General features: G+C 35.5%; 2 protein-coding genes across 3 annotated transcripts; one reads left to right on the top strand and one right to left on the bottom strand.

The window, feature by feature from the left end:
* Window positions 1–7,030: 7,030 nt before the first annotated feature.
* LOC130721403 (acyl carrier protein 1, chloroplastic-like) lies at window positions 7,031–9,347 on the top strand. Of its 2 annotated transcripts, none has more exons than XM_057572204.1 (4): window positions 7,031–7,226; window positions 8,043–8,147; window positions 8,655–8,777; window positions 8,885–9,347. In XM_057572204.1, exons 1-4 carry the CDS (start codon window positions 7,152–7,154, stop codon window positions 9,011–9,013), a joined length of 432 nt encoding a protein of 143 aa, XP_057428187.1. In that variant the 5' UTR covers window positions 7,031–7,151; the 3' UTR covers window positions 9,014–9,347. The 2 variants fall into 2 exon arrangements, with proteins under 2 accessions (XP_057428187.1, XP_057428186.1); XM_057572203.1 differs by having other exon boundaries at window positions 7,038–7,226; window positions 8,652–8,777.
* Window positions 9,348–10,063: 716 nt separating this feature from the next.
* Window positions 10,064–12,253, bottom strand: LOC130720421 (protein CANDIDATE G-PROTEIN COUPLED RECEPTOR 2-like). Its single transcript, XM_057571064.1, has 6 exons — window positions 11,735–12,253; window positions 11,046–11,237; window positions 10,796–10,958; window positions 10,616–10,718; window positions 10,439–10,520; window positions 10,064–10,343 (listed from the first exon to the last, which is right to left on the bottom strand). Exons 1-6 carry the CDS (start codon window positions 12,017–12,019, stop codon window positions 10,266–10,268), a joined length of 903 nt encoding a protein of 300 aa, XP_057427047.1. The 5' UTR covers window positions 12,020–12,253; the 3' UTR covers window positions 10,064–10,265.
* Window positions 12,254–14,546: the final 2,293 nt, after the last annotated feature.

Below are 14,546 nucleotides of genomic sequence, written 5' to 3'. Positions count from 1 at the left end.
TCTGATTCTGTGGTTTGGACAAAATCTGACGACCCAAGAGAGGATGGCTCGGAGACTTTGTGTTGAGGGGCCTTTGAAGATGAGGCTTGCTTAATTGGTTCCTTCAATAATTGAAGAGCAGATTGAAGATTTCTTAGCAAGTCTTCTTCTGTTGAAGCTCCTGCAAGGGCCGCTGTGATGTGGGCCTTATATATATATATATATATATATATATATATATATATATATATATATATATATATATATATATTTCATTAATAAACTTTTAAATTTATGTTTTACTTTAATTAACCAAAGGTACTGGTGAGCGAAAACATTGGTAGCAGTTAGATAAGCCAAAGGTCTTGGTTAACAACCGTTAATTCACTATCTAACGGTTGAACAACACAGCTATGGACCTATCTAACGGTTGAACAACGCAGCTATGGTCCATAGCTGCGTTGTTTAACCGTTAGATAGTAACATCGAGCGGCTTACATAGCTGTGGTGTCCAACCATTAGATAGTAACACATAATCGATCGCTATCAAAGATTTTTTTTTTTCCAATTATATTTCCTTTTAATAAAAAATATATAAGGGATTAATTGGCTTTCATTGTATCCGTATAGTTTACTAGTTTATTTTCAATCTCAATTCTCATTTAGATTATTGCGTGTTACATGATCTAAAATCTAACAAACAACAAAAATAGAGAGGAAAATCTCATCGAAATCAACGTTTAACCAAAACTAATATCGCCTGCAACTAAGAAGTCCTTATCATCATCATTAAATTATCTTCTCCTAACCCTTAATACGATCCAAATTTGCTTACACATCAGAGGTAGAGTTAACATCAAGATACACCCGTTTTGACATTAATTTCACAAGTACAACAATGAAAGAAATCATGTGGTTAGTTGAAGAACCTAAGTCCGAAAGAGACTTTAGATAATGAAGAATGAATGCATTGCAATGAAAAGTTGACAGCTGCTTCTGACCTTTCCTTGTTTCTTTCTGAAGTTGCCACAACATTTACGAAAACTGCTATAGTGTCCCAGCAACATACAAGCATTGTAGTTCAAACTACATTAATACTGACATTGCAGCTCATTTGAACTCAGCCAAACGTATATCAGTCACATTAAATGATGATAAAGCACAAATTTCAGGTACCACAAAAAAACGAAAACACTTTCATATCTAACTGACAAGTTTGTTATGGTGTTTACGCGCGCCACACACGCACAAGTTCATCGCATATTCAGGTACTCTATGTAGATAAATAATTTTTTTACTAGTCATTTTCACCCGTGCGTTGCACGACGATTAAGTTTATTTTGTAGATATATTTGTAGAATACCAAATAACAAAGAGTAGGTTCAATCATGTATGTGAATAGACCAACGTAATGTATGGCCAACCGATGTCAACACATGAACAATATTATAAATCCAAGTTTTTACAGAATGCGTTGCAAAATCAAACAAATTAAAAAATGACAAAAATGTCAACAACATGATCGCTTAATAGAACTTGATGTCCATGTTCAGTGATAATGACTTCAGACTTGAAGTTGAATTTTGCTACTAATTCAATATTTGAGCAACATAATCTACAATGGAAAAAGTAGATATCACAGTAATAATTAGTAAGCAATACAAAGATGAACTTGATATATTATTTGAAAATTAAAAACAAACCTTATAGCAAATGAATTATCCTTCAAGTTAGATGACCAATAAGCTGCTTGACATTAATTTATACTGGCAACAATTAAAACAAAGACATATCATATTTGGTATTTAAAAAAATATAAACCCAACAAAATTATAGTAAAAATCAGCACTTACATATCAAATATCTTCAAAAACCCTTGATAGGGCAACATATAATTGCCCATGAGTAAAGACATGCCTTGGCAAATACAGTCCAACATGAGATAAAGACTGTCCTTGACTTTTATTTATAGTCATTGCAAAACATAAAGTAACAGGGAATTGTCTGCGCTGGAATTTGAATGGAATGTCAGAATTAGATGGAGTTAAGCTTATCCTTGGAATAAAGGTTGTTTCTCTCATTGTGTTTCCGTTTAGAACAGTAGCAACAATTATATATTTAGTCAAAGCGTTGACTATCATTCGAGTGTCATTACACAACCCTGCAGCTTGGTCAATGTTTCGAATAAGCATGATAGGGACACCGACTTTTAGTTTAATCTGATGGTTTGGGATTCCGGAGCATTTGTAATCATTTAAGAATTCAGATGTAAATCATTCCGCATTGACACCCGAATCTTCATCGGACTTGCATGGAGTATCACAACTCAAATATTGTTTCCTCACCAGGAATCATAGCTAATTTATGTTATAATTTAATTGAAACAACTCTATAAAAAAATTGTTAAAATAAATCAACAATATTTGTGTTAAATATTTCAGAATATAATTTACCGAGCACGGAGAGGTGCAGCTTCTTGAATATGAGATTAAAAAGAACCTTAGTAGCACCATAAACATTTTGGATGCTAGTCTTACGTGTAAAAAAGAAATTAAAATTAAAAATAGAACACGTTTAAAGAATTCAAATCTTACTAACTTTTGAAAAAATAATTAATTAATACCTTTGAATGGCTTGATCTTACAACACTGTACAACCACGACAGCATTGGTTGCATCAACCGATGAAAGATAACCAATGACCTCAGAAACATATTTCCCGAAAAAAGCACATTCGACCCGAACCCTAATCACAAAAATAGTTATTTCATTGAATTTTCATATTCATAAAATTAGGATCGATCATTTGAATAAGCAAAGTCCATGAGGTGTACCCATCTTGGTCAAGTTCTATAGTAATCATCTTCTGTTTAGTACCATCTTTTTCGAACTCCTGTTCTCCACTTGCGCCCGTTAGAATTCCAATTACATCTGTTGAAAAAAAGTAAAAAAAAAAAATTGTAAGTCAAATTAATTACTATTTTTGAAAAGATCAAGAGGCTGCAGAAGAGTTAATACTTATAAGGAATGATGTATCAAGGTCCTTATACATTACGTCAGCAAGTGGAACGAAAGAGTACGGCGTTATGTTGATAGCCTTGTTAGGTATGAATATCAAAGTTGATCTTGAATGGATGTTCGGTTAGGCGAAAATCACGTCCGCTCTCGCCCACACCAAAGTAGGAAACCTGGTATACTTTTCCTTCAGTTAGCAAAGACTGAAATCGATATATCAAAGTCTTCCTAACAGTAGCATGAATCTTGCAGCCCTAACATTTTAAAAATATCAAAACTAAGCAATTTATGAATGCATTAGAAAAATTACATTAAAAAAGTTTAAATCGAAAAAAAAATGGTATACCTTGTCATCCATAAGTATCATGTTCATTGAAAAGGGTAGCTTTGAGCCATACAGGCTCGGGCTAGCCTTAGATGACTGACGTTGGCAACAATTGTCCAGGTTTCTTTGGAGGCATCCACCTTTGCCAGATCGTCGATTCTTGAAGCCATCAGAATGGAGGTTAAGTTGAAATATGCAAGGAATGATGGAAAATGCTGGGAATGATGGAGGAGAAATGTCATATGAGGGGGGTATATATAGTCTGAATGTAGGGTTCACGAATTGAATTCTTTCCCTATGATTGATCAGTAATAAAAGCAGCGGTCAACAATTTTCCTATTATACATTTAATTCCATTCACACAAATCAGTATTAAATGCGTTTAGAATATGTTATAATTTATGTTATTTGAATTTTTGTTTCTATGATTGTGTTGGGCCAATGAATATTCGTGTGTGTCCAAAACGATTTTCAGGAAATCAGCGTTTGTTAGAAAGAATGAGATATTTTAAAAATTAATTGCATCATATATTTTATAAAAGAATCTGGCCATGATTCCATCATTTATTCGGTCAAAATAAAAAAAGTCAAGCATATTGAATGGCCCACATGGAATTATGGAAATTTGATTGAAAAAACGTGGGATTTTTAAATATGATTGAAAAAACTTCAAGCAGCAAAACGTGGAATCACGGGTGAAAAAGTCAAGCATTTAACATTCAGATATCTGATTGTCAAAACAATAGTAACGCTGTGGTTGCATTTAATAATAATTTTCCAAGTCTGAATGTTTTTTGTGTTTCTTGTGCAAATATGACCCTTTTAATTGTTTTATGGTTGTGGGCTTTTGGTGGGCTGTGCATGAATTGTATTTGTGAGAGTCCATTTAATATGTGCTAATTTATTAGGTGACAAATTAGAGGAAAATTAATTTGTATAATTAAAAATAATTAAATAAATGTATTAATGTGTGTATTTAATGTGCGAAAGTCTCTCTAGCTGTGACACTTGTCAGCCAGAGAGATGGGTGTGAGAAAAGTCATTCTTAGAGTGCCATGTGTTATAATGTTGTGGATAACAATTTTTTTTTATAAAGTATATAGATACGGGAAAAAATACTGGTATTTATTTACTTACATTTAAAACGGGGTGCATTAATTAAAAACATAACCGAAAATTTCAAGATATTTCGTGAAACCCAATCTAAAGCATCCTTTAGGGCTCGTTTGGCACGCCGTATTAGGCATGATAGTATAAGCTTATACAATACATTATGAGTTTATCCATTGTTTGGTGATGACATTGTATTGTATAAGCTTATCCATCAAAGTCCCCTTATACGTTAAAATGACGTATTATTTAATCCATCATGTGAGTGATGGATAAGACATGATAAGGTTGTGACGTATAAGTCACCATCACTACCACCTCCATTGCTGCCAACTTACACCACCATTGGCACCACCACCGGGTGTTGCCGCCACCACCTGATCACCACCGCCGCCCAACCGTCACCACCACCACCGCCGCCCTACCGCCACCACCGACACCACAACCACCACCACCACCATAATCGCCGCCACCACTCTATTGCCGCCACCGACACCACAACCACCACCCTATCGCCACCATTATCACTATTGCCTCCACCCTCCACTGTTGCCGCCACGCTACTGCAGCCGCCACCCTCCCCCTATCGTCGCCAACACCACAACCACCATCGCTGCCACCACCGCCGCCGCCACCACCGGTGTTGCCGCCACCACCACCGACACCACAACCACCACCCTATCGCCACCACCACCATAATGTCGCCACCACCGACACCACAACCGCCACCCTATCGCCACCACCACCACCATTGCCTCCACCCTCCACTGTCGTCGCCGCGCTACTGCAGCCGCCACCGCCTTATCACCACCACCACACTATCGTCGCCAACACCACAACCACCATCGCTGCCACCGCCGCCACCACCGCCCTACCGTCACCACCGACACCACCACCACCATAATCGTCGCCACCACCGACACCACAACCACCACCCTATCACCACCACCACCATTGCGTCCACCCTCCACCGTAGCCGCCACCTACCGCAGCCGCCACCGTCTTACCACCACCATCACCACCCTATCATCGCCACCACCACAACCACCATCGCTGCCACCACCACCACCAACTTATCTCCACTGTCACCACCACCGCCACCAACACCAATCTACCACCATTGCCACCACCACCACCAACCTACCACCACTTCCATCACCACCGCCACCACCGTTATAATCATCTCCATATTTGATTTTTATTATATCATTATTCAATATTTCACTAAACATAAAATTGCATTAATTTAAATGATATTGTAAATTATACAGAGTATGGCCAAACGCTGGATAGTATAAGAAAGTTATCAGGGCTTATACTATCAGGCCTAATACTATCAGGTCTTATACTATCAGACCTTATACTATACGTCGCACCAAACGGGCCCTTATTGAAGCAAGAGGGTCAGATTATTGAGGACTCATTTATAAAAATGGTACTCCCTCTGTCTCTTAGTATATTCCATTTTTTGGAGTTTTTTATCATAAAATATAAGTTATTTTACAATATCTATGCAACAATATTAATTTTCCTTTTCCATATTTATCCTTATAGCATTAAAAAAAATTTCTGCTTTCCAAAATTTTTCTTTATTTCCATGGGCCCTATCAATTATATCTACTTCAAAACTTTCAAAATTCATTTTTAATCGGTTGAGAGAGGTTTCAAAGATAGTACTGAGTACTGACTACTGAAACATTTATATGAAGAAAATAATTGAACTGGTAAACTTTTAAATAATTGTAATTTTGGAAAATTGATAGAAATTTCTTGCTACTGATTAATTTTACCTACCTTATCTTAATTCTAGATAATTAGGTAAAAATGACTTACAATAAGAGACAGATAGAGTATAAATAATACAAAAATGAAATCAAATGATCAAATAATTTTATATTGTTAGATTGTACTTAAGGTATGTTTGGGTAAACAACTTAATGAAGCGCTTATTTTTAAGCTAATTTAATAACCTTATTTAGGTGAGTATAAACTGTTATTAATGAATCCTCCTTATCAATTTTTTTTATTCATGAATCATGTTAGTTAGAAAGAGCTTATGAAAATATGTTAAAACCAGTCTATTAATTGGTCATAACCTCTCTCAAAGGCTTGCACAAATGATTATGCCACATAATATAAACTCAAATAAACTCTTCCAAACGGTGTCATATATGGTCTTTACTTCCCTGACATAACCATCAAAATGCCTTATGAGTTGGAATCAATTACGCACCCATATTCATTTTCTCGCCACCCAATTTTATGACACTTATATGAGTTGAAATCAATTACGCACCACAATTATAAGTGTGAAACACAAATTAAAATCATGGGGATGCCATGAATATCTATAAGGGTGAAATTAAAATCAATTCCGAAAGCTAATATAGCTAGCTTATGCTTTACTTGCTTTTAAAATCAATTCTCAAACCTAAGTGATGCTTCATGTGTATTTTTTTTTTGTTTTGGGTCAAATTGATGTTTGGCTTCATGTGAGCTATGTGGACTAAGCCCAATTGGTCGAAGCCCAAATCTGAGACTCCGACGACTAGTTCATGTTCATCCCACTCCGACTTGGAAGAAGAATCAGTTATTTATTATTCTTTAATTAACGCCCTTTCCACTTCACTCACTCACATCACGCTCTTCGCATTCTCTGCCACCTTCTAAATTCTCTCTCTCGTTTTGATTTTCTCTGCAGCGCAACCGCACCAACCACCTCCATGGCGACGAATGCGGCCACCGGAGCGACGTCACAATCCGTGCGCTCTCTCCGTCCTCACCTGAATCAGAGACTGGTATGAACGAACGAACTTCTTCATTTCCATGTCCGTTGCTTTCAATCGTAACTGCTATCATGCGCTTCAATAGTTCGATTTACTCTTACCTTTTCCGAAACGATCGATTCTCTCTGTGAATTTCTCTGAATTTGTCTTCTGCTTTTATGCTCATGCCGTTATTATCTGGAAACTAGAAAGTAGTTTTATCTGGATTCTCTGTGCGTGTGACAGCTTCGTTTCCAGAAATTATGCTTTGTGATCATACACGAGCATCTGTTTTTTGCTTTGATTGGTTACTGCTTTGTTCTAACTTGTCAAATATTGTGCATGTGTTGTACAAGCAAGGATCACCTACTTGTGTACAAGGTGTTTTTGTGGAAAGTTCAGGTTCTATTGTAATTTCTAACTGATAATCGTGTTTTTTATATCGAAGAGAAACAGTAGGTGCTAAGATTTTTACTTGTTGCGCGCGAAACTGAATGATCCGGCTTAAGAAAGTGGATTAAGTGCTTATAGCATTTGCTTAATTGCACACTTTGAATTTGAACATTTAACTTGTGGTCACCTTAGCTCACTTTGCTAGTTTGCAAAACCATATTATGCCCCCCTGTCCTGTTTTATTAGTGGAGAGTTGCATTGAATCTGGAATTTTTTTACTAGAATATGTGAGATACTTAGCATATTTTTTTCTCCATCAGGTGAAAGCCAATAATGCTAACGGCTAGGAAAGAGTTTACATTTTTTTTTCTTATATTAACCAAAAAGAACATTATTAGTATTTTTCTTGTTTTTCTTTTATGTTTTTTCTTTAATGAAGTATCATGTGTTGAACAGGCTTTCAATTCAACTGCTGGCCCTGCCTTAATTTCAAGCTATGGGAGAAGGAACCTTTCTCTTACCTCAAAGCCATACTCAATTCGACTTAGGGTTGCCTGCGCTGTAAGTAACTACTACTGAAATGCTTCAGTTGTATTTAAATTTCTCCTGCACAGACACTGAAAATGTAATGAATAGTCAATTCTTTTAGGGACTGCATTTCATGAAGTCTTACAATTGGAAGCTGAGACAATGATTGATTAAAAGAATGTGAACCTAAGATCACTCATCTTAATTTTCCTTTTTTAGTCAATGAGGGTCTTTCTTCTCCAATTCCCAATTCATATCAGTCTCATGGAGACTATGGCTAATAATCTCCACAATTTGTAAGATTGGAGATGGTTTTATTTTATCGATTCAAATTGCAGTGTCTACAAACTTTACATGATAGTAATACTACTGATTTCATACAAGTAAAACTGTGAAGGTCTTTGACGTTTTTCTTGAAGAATTTTTTTAAGTAATTGAACCTTGTGTTTTATGAAATTTCAAAGAGACTTCATAAGACAATGTTTTATGCTGACAGTTTGGATCTGCTCTTTTTGTGCTTATGATGAATGTCTTAAGCAGGCTAAACCACAGACAGTTGAAAAGGTGTGCAAAATAGTAAAGAATCAATTGGCTTTACCAGATGACTCTAATGTTACTGGCGAATCGAAATTTGCAGCTCTTGGAGCTGATTCACTAGACACGGTAATCAACATCTTGCTGGACATCATAGTTGCATCTGCTTAGGATTTTTATAGCCAAGACACTTGTGTTGATTGTTGTGAATTTCATTTTCATGCCATGCTCTTTAGGTTGAGATTGTGATGGGACTCGAGGAAGAATTTGGTATCAGCGTTGAAGAGGAGAGTGCGCAGAGCATCTCAACAGTTCAAGACGCTGCCGATCTTATTGAGGAGATCATTAGTAAACAGAATCCTTAAACTAAAATGTACCCGATGGAAAACGTCTTTGGTGGACATGCATTGTTATCCATATTAGATATTAGTGTGGAGTAGTCAAGTGTTGAATGTTTTTATTTGCATGTTCTGCTTTTTCCTAGTTTCATTGGTCTAGTAAGAAAAACAAGTTAGCCGAGCCACTTGTTTGGTGGGAAATTTATGTGAATGGTGTGTGTGTATTTACATTAGGTAGGACTTATGAAAGTATGTTAATTAATGGTATTCAATGTTATTGAGCAGCAGCTGCCATCACATAAAATTGCTGCACAACAATCAGCATTCAGCACCGGTAATTGCAGCATTTCCAATTATCTTCCTCTGTTACAAGTAAGATAGTTTAATCTGCACTTCAGGCAGGAAACCTGAATAATACCAAAGTGTATCTCATAAGTATCGGTTTCGTATGTTTTTCTCATCTGGAACTGTATCCTTCGTAAATATTGTGAAATGATTCTATGAATGGATCTAAAGAAAAATACAAGAGGATTCCCCAAAGTAGGAGTTTTAAATCCAATTTAACATTGCCAACGTAGGTAAGAGATCACTAATCGAACTTGACTCAGGAAAAGGGAACTCTTTATTTTGTACTTAATGTGTCCAATGCTGAGGCTTTTGGTGCTGTAAGCTCGTGTCATTGTCCCGTGCAACCAAGCCATAATATCGTGCAACCAACAAATATTCGGAGTGAAAATGTCCCTTTCAGCTTATATTGCAACTCTAGTCATGTTGAACATAAGATACTTGATAACATAATTAATATATACGACAAACATGTACTTTTCCAAATAAAATAAAAAATATTTGATTGTCATTTAATCCTTCCTTCATAAAATGTTTCGGAACAATTAATAAAACATAATAAATGTTGGCACTCCTTATCAACGCTTTAACCCCAATGAAGGATCTCCAAACTGGTAGCTGCTAGTGCATCACGTAATAAATACCTATTGTGACATACACTTTATACATATTTTGTTAGAGTGGTCGCTTTCCAAGTGCTAAATGCTTAAAATGTAATTGGTTGTTCTAGCGTTTATTCCTTTTCGAAGAAACTGATGCATTGCACTAACAGAACCGAAGACGTTGTAATCTGGTGAAAAACAATACACTCAAGACCAACACGTTTAAAAGAAAATTTATACTTAATACAATCGACTAACATTTATTTTATTTACATATTTCGTGAACTGGGTGTCTGGCAGTTATTAAACTAATCTAACTTTTGATGCCCACATTAGTTCCAATCTGATTCGAAGAAACCAGCATCTTTCATTTCAGAGTAATACACATTCTCCAAGTTCAAGTCCTCCTCCTGTTATCAAAACAATAAGAACAGTCAGCCAGATATATAAGAATAGTAAGGATTCTAACATCCTTACTTCTACAAACAAGTGAAGGGTATATGACCTGGAAAAAGTCTGCTAGAAATGTTATATACAGCAGAGGAAGATAAAAGGCGTGGTAACATACAACTGTGACGCGATAGAACCTGTAAACAAAAGTAAACACAGGGGTTTAGAGAAAGATGCCAAAGAAAAAGGCTCAAAAGAAGTACTTTTCTGCTAAGCTATGGAAGAATCTAACCAGAAACCAAAAGCAGCTCCACTTCCAGTTAGACCACAAGCAAAAAGTGCAATTGCATTCAAGATGAACATAACAGTAACATACTTGTAGAACGCAGGTCTTGCTGCAAAAGGAAGAGAAATTATGTTATCATGTCACTAATAAAAAGCATAATATACCAAATCCAGACAATTAACTTACCAGGTAACCTTTCTCTCCACCTAGAATGATACATGAACAATATTAATCCATAAACAAGGGTGAGCACCAGCTTGTGAACAACCCACAAGTTCCACTTCACGTGAGGAATACTGTGATCGGTGTCGATGAATAACGGGATCCCAAATGCAAAAAGATATATACCCTAACAAGGAAAAGGTGCAAAAATTCATCCACAACCAGTAACCACAAGGACAACATGTTTCAAATCAAAACCAAAGCATTGCATTACCTTTAACAAGATGTCAAAACCAACAATGACCCCTGATATACCAAAAGTCCGGGTCAACGCTTCTAAGCCACTAGCATTATTCCCTTGAAGTAAAAAAGCCAGCAAGCTCACTTCTAGAAACAGCATTCCAGATGAAGTAAACAAGGATAACAAGTTCCATGCAAGCTCTTTCCCAGGAGAGCACTCCCATACCTGTTTCAACCAACCAAACAATTGAAGCCAATTTCACCTCTCAAATATACATCATTGCATCACCATTCACCAACAGCGGCATATCAGAAAATAATAGCATTAAACAACAATATAAGTAAGCTCTTGGCATGCCAACAAACATGGTTTTAAATCAAGGTCCATATCCGTGAGTTCGACCGCAACGTCAAGGTTTTGGAGGTTTCCGTGATTTCAGCCGCAACAGCGAATCGCAATTTTCCGCAATATGAATGACTATAACGCAACCGCGAGGCGACCATTACCGCGACCGCAATTAAAACCTTGCCAACAAAACAGAACCATACAGACTAATTTGTTCTGTTCCCTGTTGACACCCCCTTCTAAGTAAAACCAAAATGTATCACTTTTCTTATCTTAAACAGAAAACAAAATCAAATATTACCTAAATTAAACAAAATATGTAAATAAAAAATAAATTTTCCCCTTGATTAGAAAAATTGTTGAGAAAATAGGGTAACCTGAAAAGAACACCAAGCAAGATTGAGGATGCTGACAAGCCAGAGGGTGGCGTAATACGAGATTATAATATGCGAGCGACCATGAGAGAGCTTGCGGAAGCTCTGCTTCGCTTGCAATGCCAAGTACAAGACGAAGAGGAAAGAGGCGATGATCAACACCGCATTGTGCCAGAACCCATGGCACTTGAACACCCAGTCGAACATTCCCGCGGATAACGCTGCGCTTGAAGAAGAAGAATCTGAGCCCTCTTGCTTTGTTATTGCTAGCACCGATTGTTGAACCATTTCTTTGAGAACTAGGGTTCTGGAAAACCCAGAAAAAAACCCTAATCCTAATTTGGGAATTCGAAAGGGGGATGAAAATGAACTGCGGAATTGAAGAATTGAATGAGATTGATTTGTGTGTAGTTGAAGAGAGTGTGGTGTGGTGGCCTGAGGTTGAAGAAGAGTAACGTGAGAGAATCGTCTTTCTCAGAGGAACATCGATGGCTGCCTCTGTGTTAGCTTCGGAAGTGGTTATTGACAATTTGACATGACCAATCTCGGTGTTGGTAATATTATACTTTTAGTCCCTGAAAATATAGCATATGTTGCGTTTAGTCCCTAAAAAGTATTTATTACTACTCCGTTTCTTATTAACCTTATTAACCGTTAACTTTGAAGAAATAAATTTTGTTCCTAAATAGTATTGTATCTATCCACTTAGAGTTTTAAGAGAGCATTAAATAGTGTTTTCCAAGAAATGTCATAACAAAAACAATAAATGAGGAAAGATAAAAATACATTTTAAAGGGTGAAATAGGAAAACAAAGATTACTTTCATGAAAATTAACGAAATTAATTGCACTCATTTTTTATCCTAAACTTACTTTTTCTTCTAAGGTATCCTTAGAGCATCTCCAATGCTAGTTCTTATTTCTTTGTTCTTAGCACTATTGATGTGGGTTCGTATTGCCACATGTGTTTAAGCAACTCTCAAGCAATTTTGCTCCAACCATGAGTTATTAGTTCTTAGTTGCTACCACTATTCATTTGGTTCCACCAACCGCATTATTTATACTTTTTATTTTGATAAATTAATAAAAAAATCTTAAAAAGTAATAAAGTAATTTGGATGAAAGAGAAATAATTAATATTTTAAGCTAAAAACTTAAAAAACAAAACTTCTTATATAAGATTTCTAAGAACTAAGGAGTCCATGTCAGCACCTCCAATGGTAAAGTTCTTAGTTCTTAGTTCTTAACTCCAAAATAAGAATTAAGAACCTTGCATTGGAGATGCTCTTACAATCAGCAGCCGGCAGTCATGAGACTAATCCCCCGAAACTTTCAAATCACGTTAAGTGGTAGACATCTCCCATCAAATGCTTCTCCATACACATCGCGTAAGAATCGAACTCTGGACTAGATGCTTAAGAAGCTCAACTTTCTACTAGTTATGCTACACCTTGTTGGTAATCCCTAAAAATATTCGGACCATAAAATTTACACATATACTTCTAACTATATTTAATTATCTCACTACACTATTATTAAATTAAATTAAATTAATACATAACCAACATATCAAATCAAATACAAAATTAATACTATTAAACTAACCATATTTCAAAAAAAAAATAAAGAAATTTAATTTTTTTTATATTCTTTATTTTGAAAAATGAATGTCTACTAGTAAGCTAGAATGTTCACATACATCTTTTTATCTTTTTGTTATTCATCTTCTTACTATGTAAAATATAAAATATGTTTTGTTTTTGAACTAAATATAAAATACGTTGATTCTTGTCAATTTAAAATTTAATTTGACTTAATTTTATGTTAATTAATTATATTTGCAATATTAAAAAATATACTTAATTCCTATCAGCTTCACTATTGTTCGATCATGGTTGAACCGTGTAAGTGACATTCGTAAAACATTATTTATAGAAAAAGTGAGAAAGCTATTAAAACAGTGCTAGCAATATTAATGGTCACAGTCCACCTCAGCTTCCTACCTGGCTGGTATTTAATATTTCTTAGTTATTGTTAAATAATACTTTTTATTATATTATGGTCTTCTTTTTTTAAGGAATTATATTATGGTCAAGAAACCCATTTTCTTGTTGAAAATAATTGTCTTTCCATATAGTTTTCTTTTTGAAAATTTGATTACCTCCACAAAGACTTTTATCAAGCTGTAGAATTTCCACGTGGGACATCTCAAGTTTATGCAATTGCAAGCTGTAACAATTTGTCCCCTTCTGATGTAGATCAAGGACAAAGAACCTGATAAACTAACAAAATAATTCAACCGTACTTATCTGGTAGGAAAATGCCATATACCAAAACATCATTTCATTTCCAGAAATATTCAAGTGTCAACAACAACCTCAGATAATAGAGTGGTAGGAAAAACCAGAGAAAGAAATAAACTATTACAATTATTATTATCATTACTACTAAAAACAAGATTGAGATGCTGAGCATGACAGAGTGAAAGCATGTTGCCACTCATCTCTCATCGGATCTGGTTCCCCTCCAATTTTAAAATGAACTACACCATGTTAAGTTTTACATTAAGTATAATTTTAATTTTAACAATATAGATATATCTTTATGTAAAATAACTGCACTTCTTACATGAATTTTGGATAATCTCTTAGAATTCAAAGTTGAATTTAACTCAACCAAAAAAAGCTAAGCTAGTTCTGTGAGAATTGCCCTACTTCTACAATGAGCTATTGACCATATCTCTAGAAAGACCTTGACCACATACCAGATTTTTGAATACTCATTCAAAAAATGACAGTGGAATGAAACCATTTTTC

Source organism: Lotus japonicus, chromosome 5 (genome assembly GCF_012489685.1).
Source record: "Lotus japonicus ecotype B-129 chromosome 5, LjGifu_v1.2".
Classification (NCBI taxonomy): domain Eukaryota; kingdom Viridiplantae; phylum Streptophyta; class Magnoliopsida; order Fabales; family Fabaceae; genus Lotus; species Lotus japonicus.
This window is presented reverse-complemented; position numbering and strand designations above follow the sequence as displayed.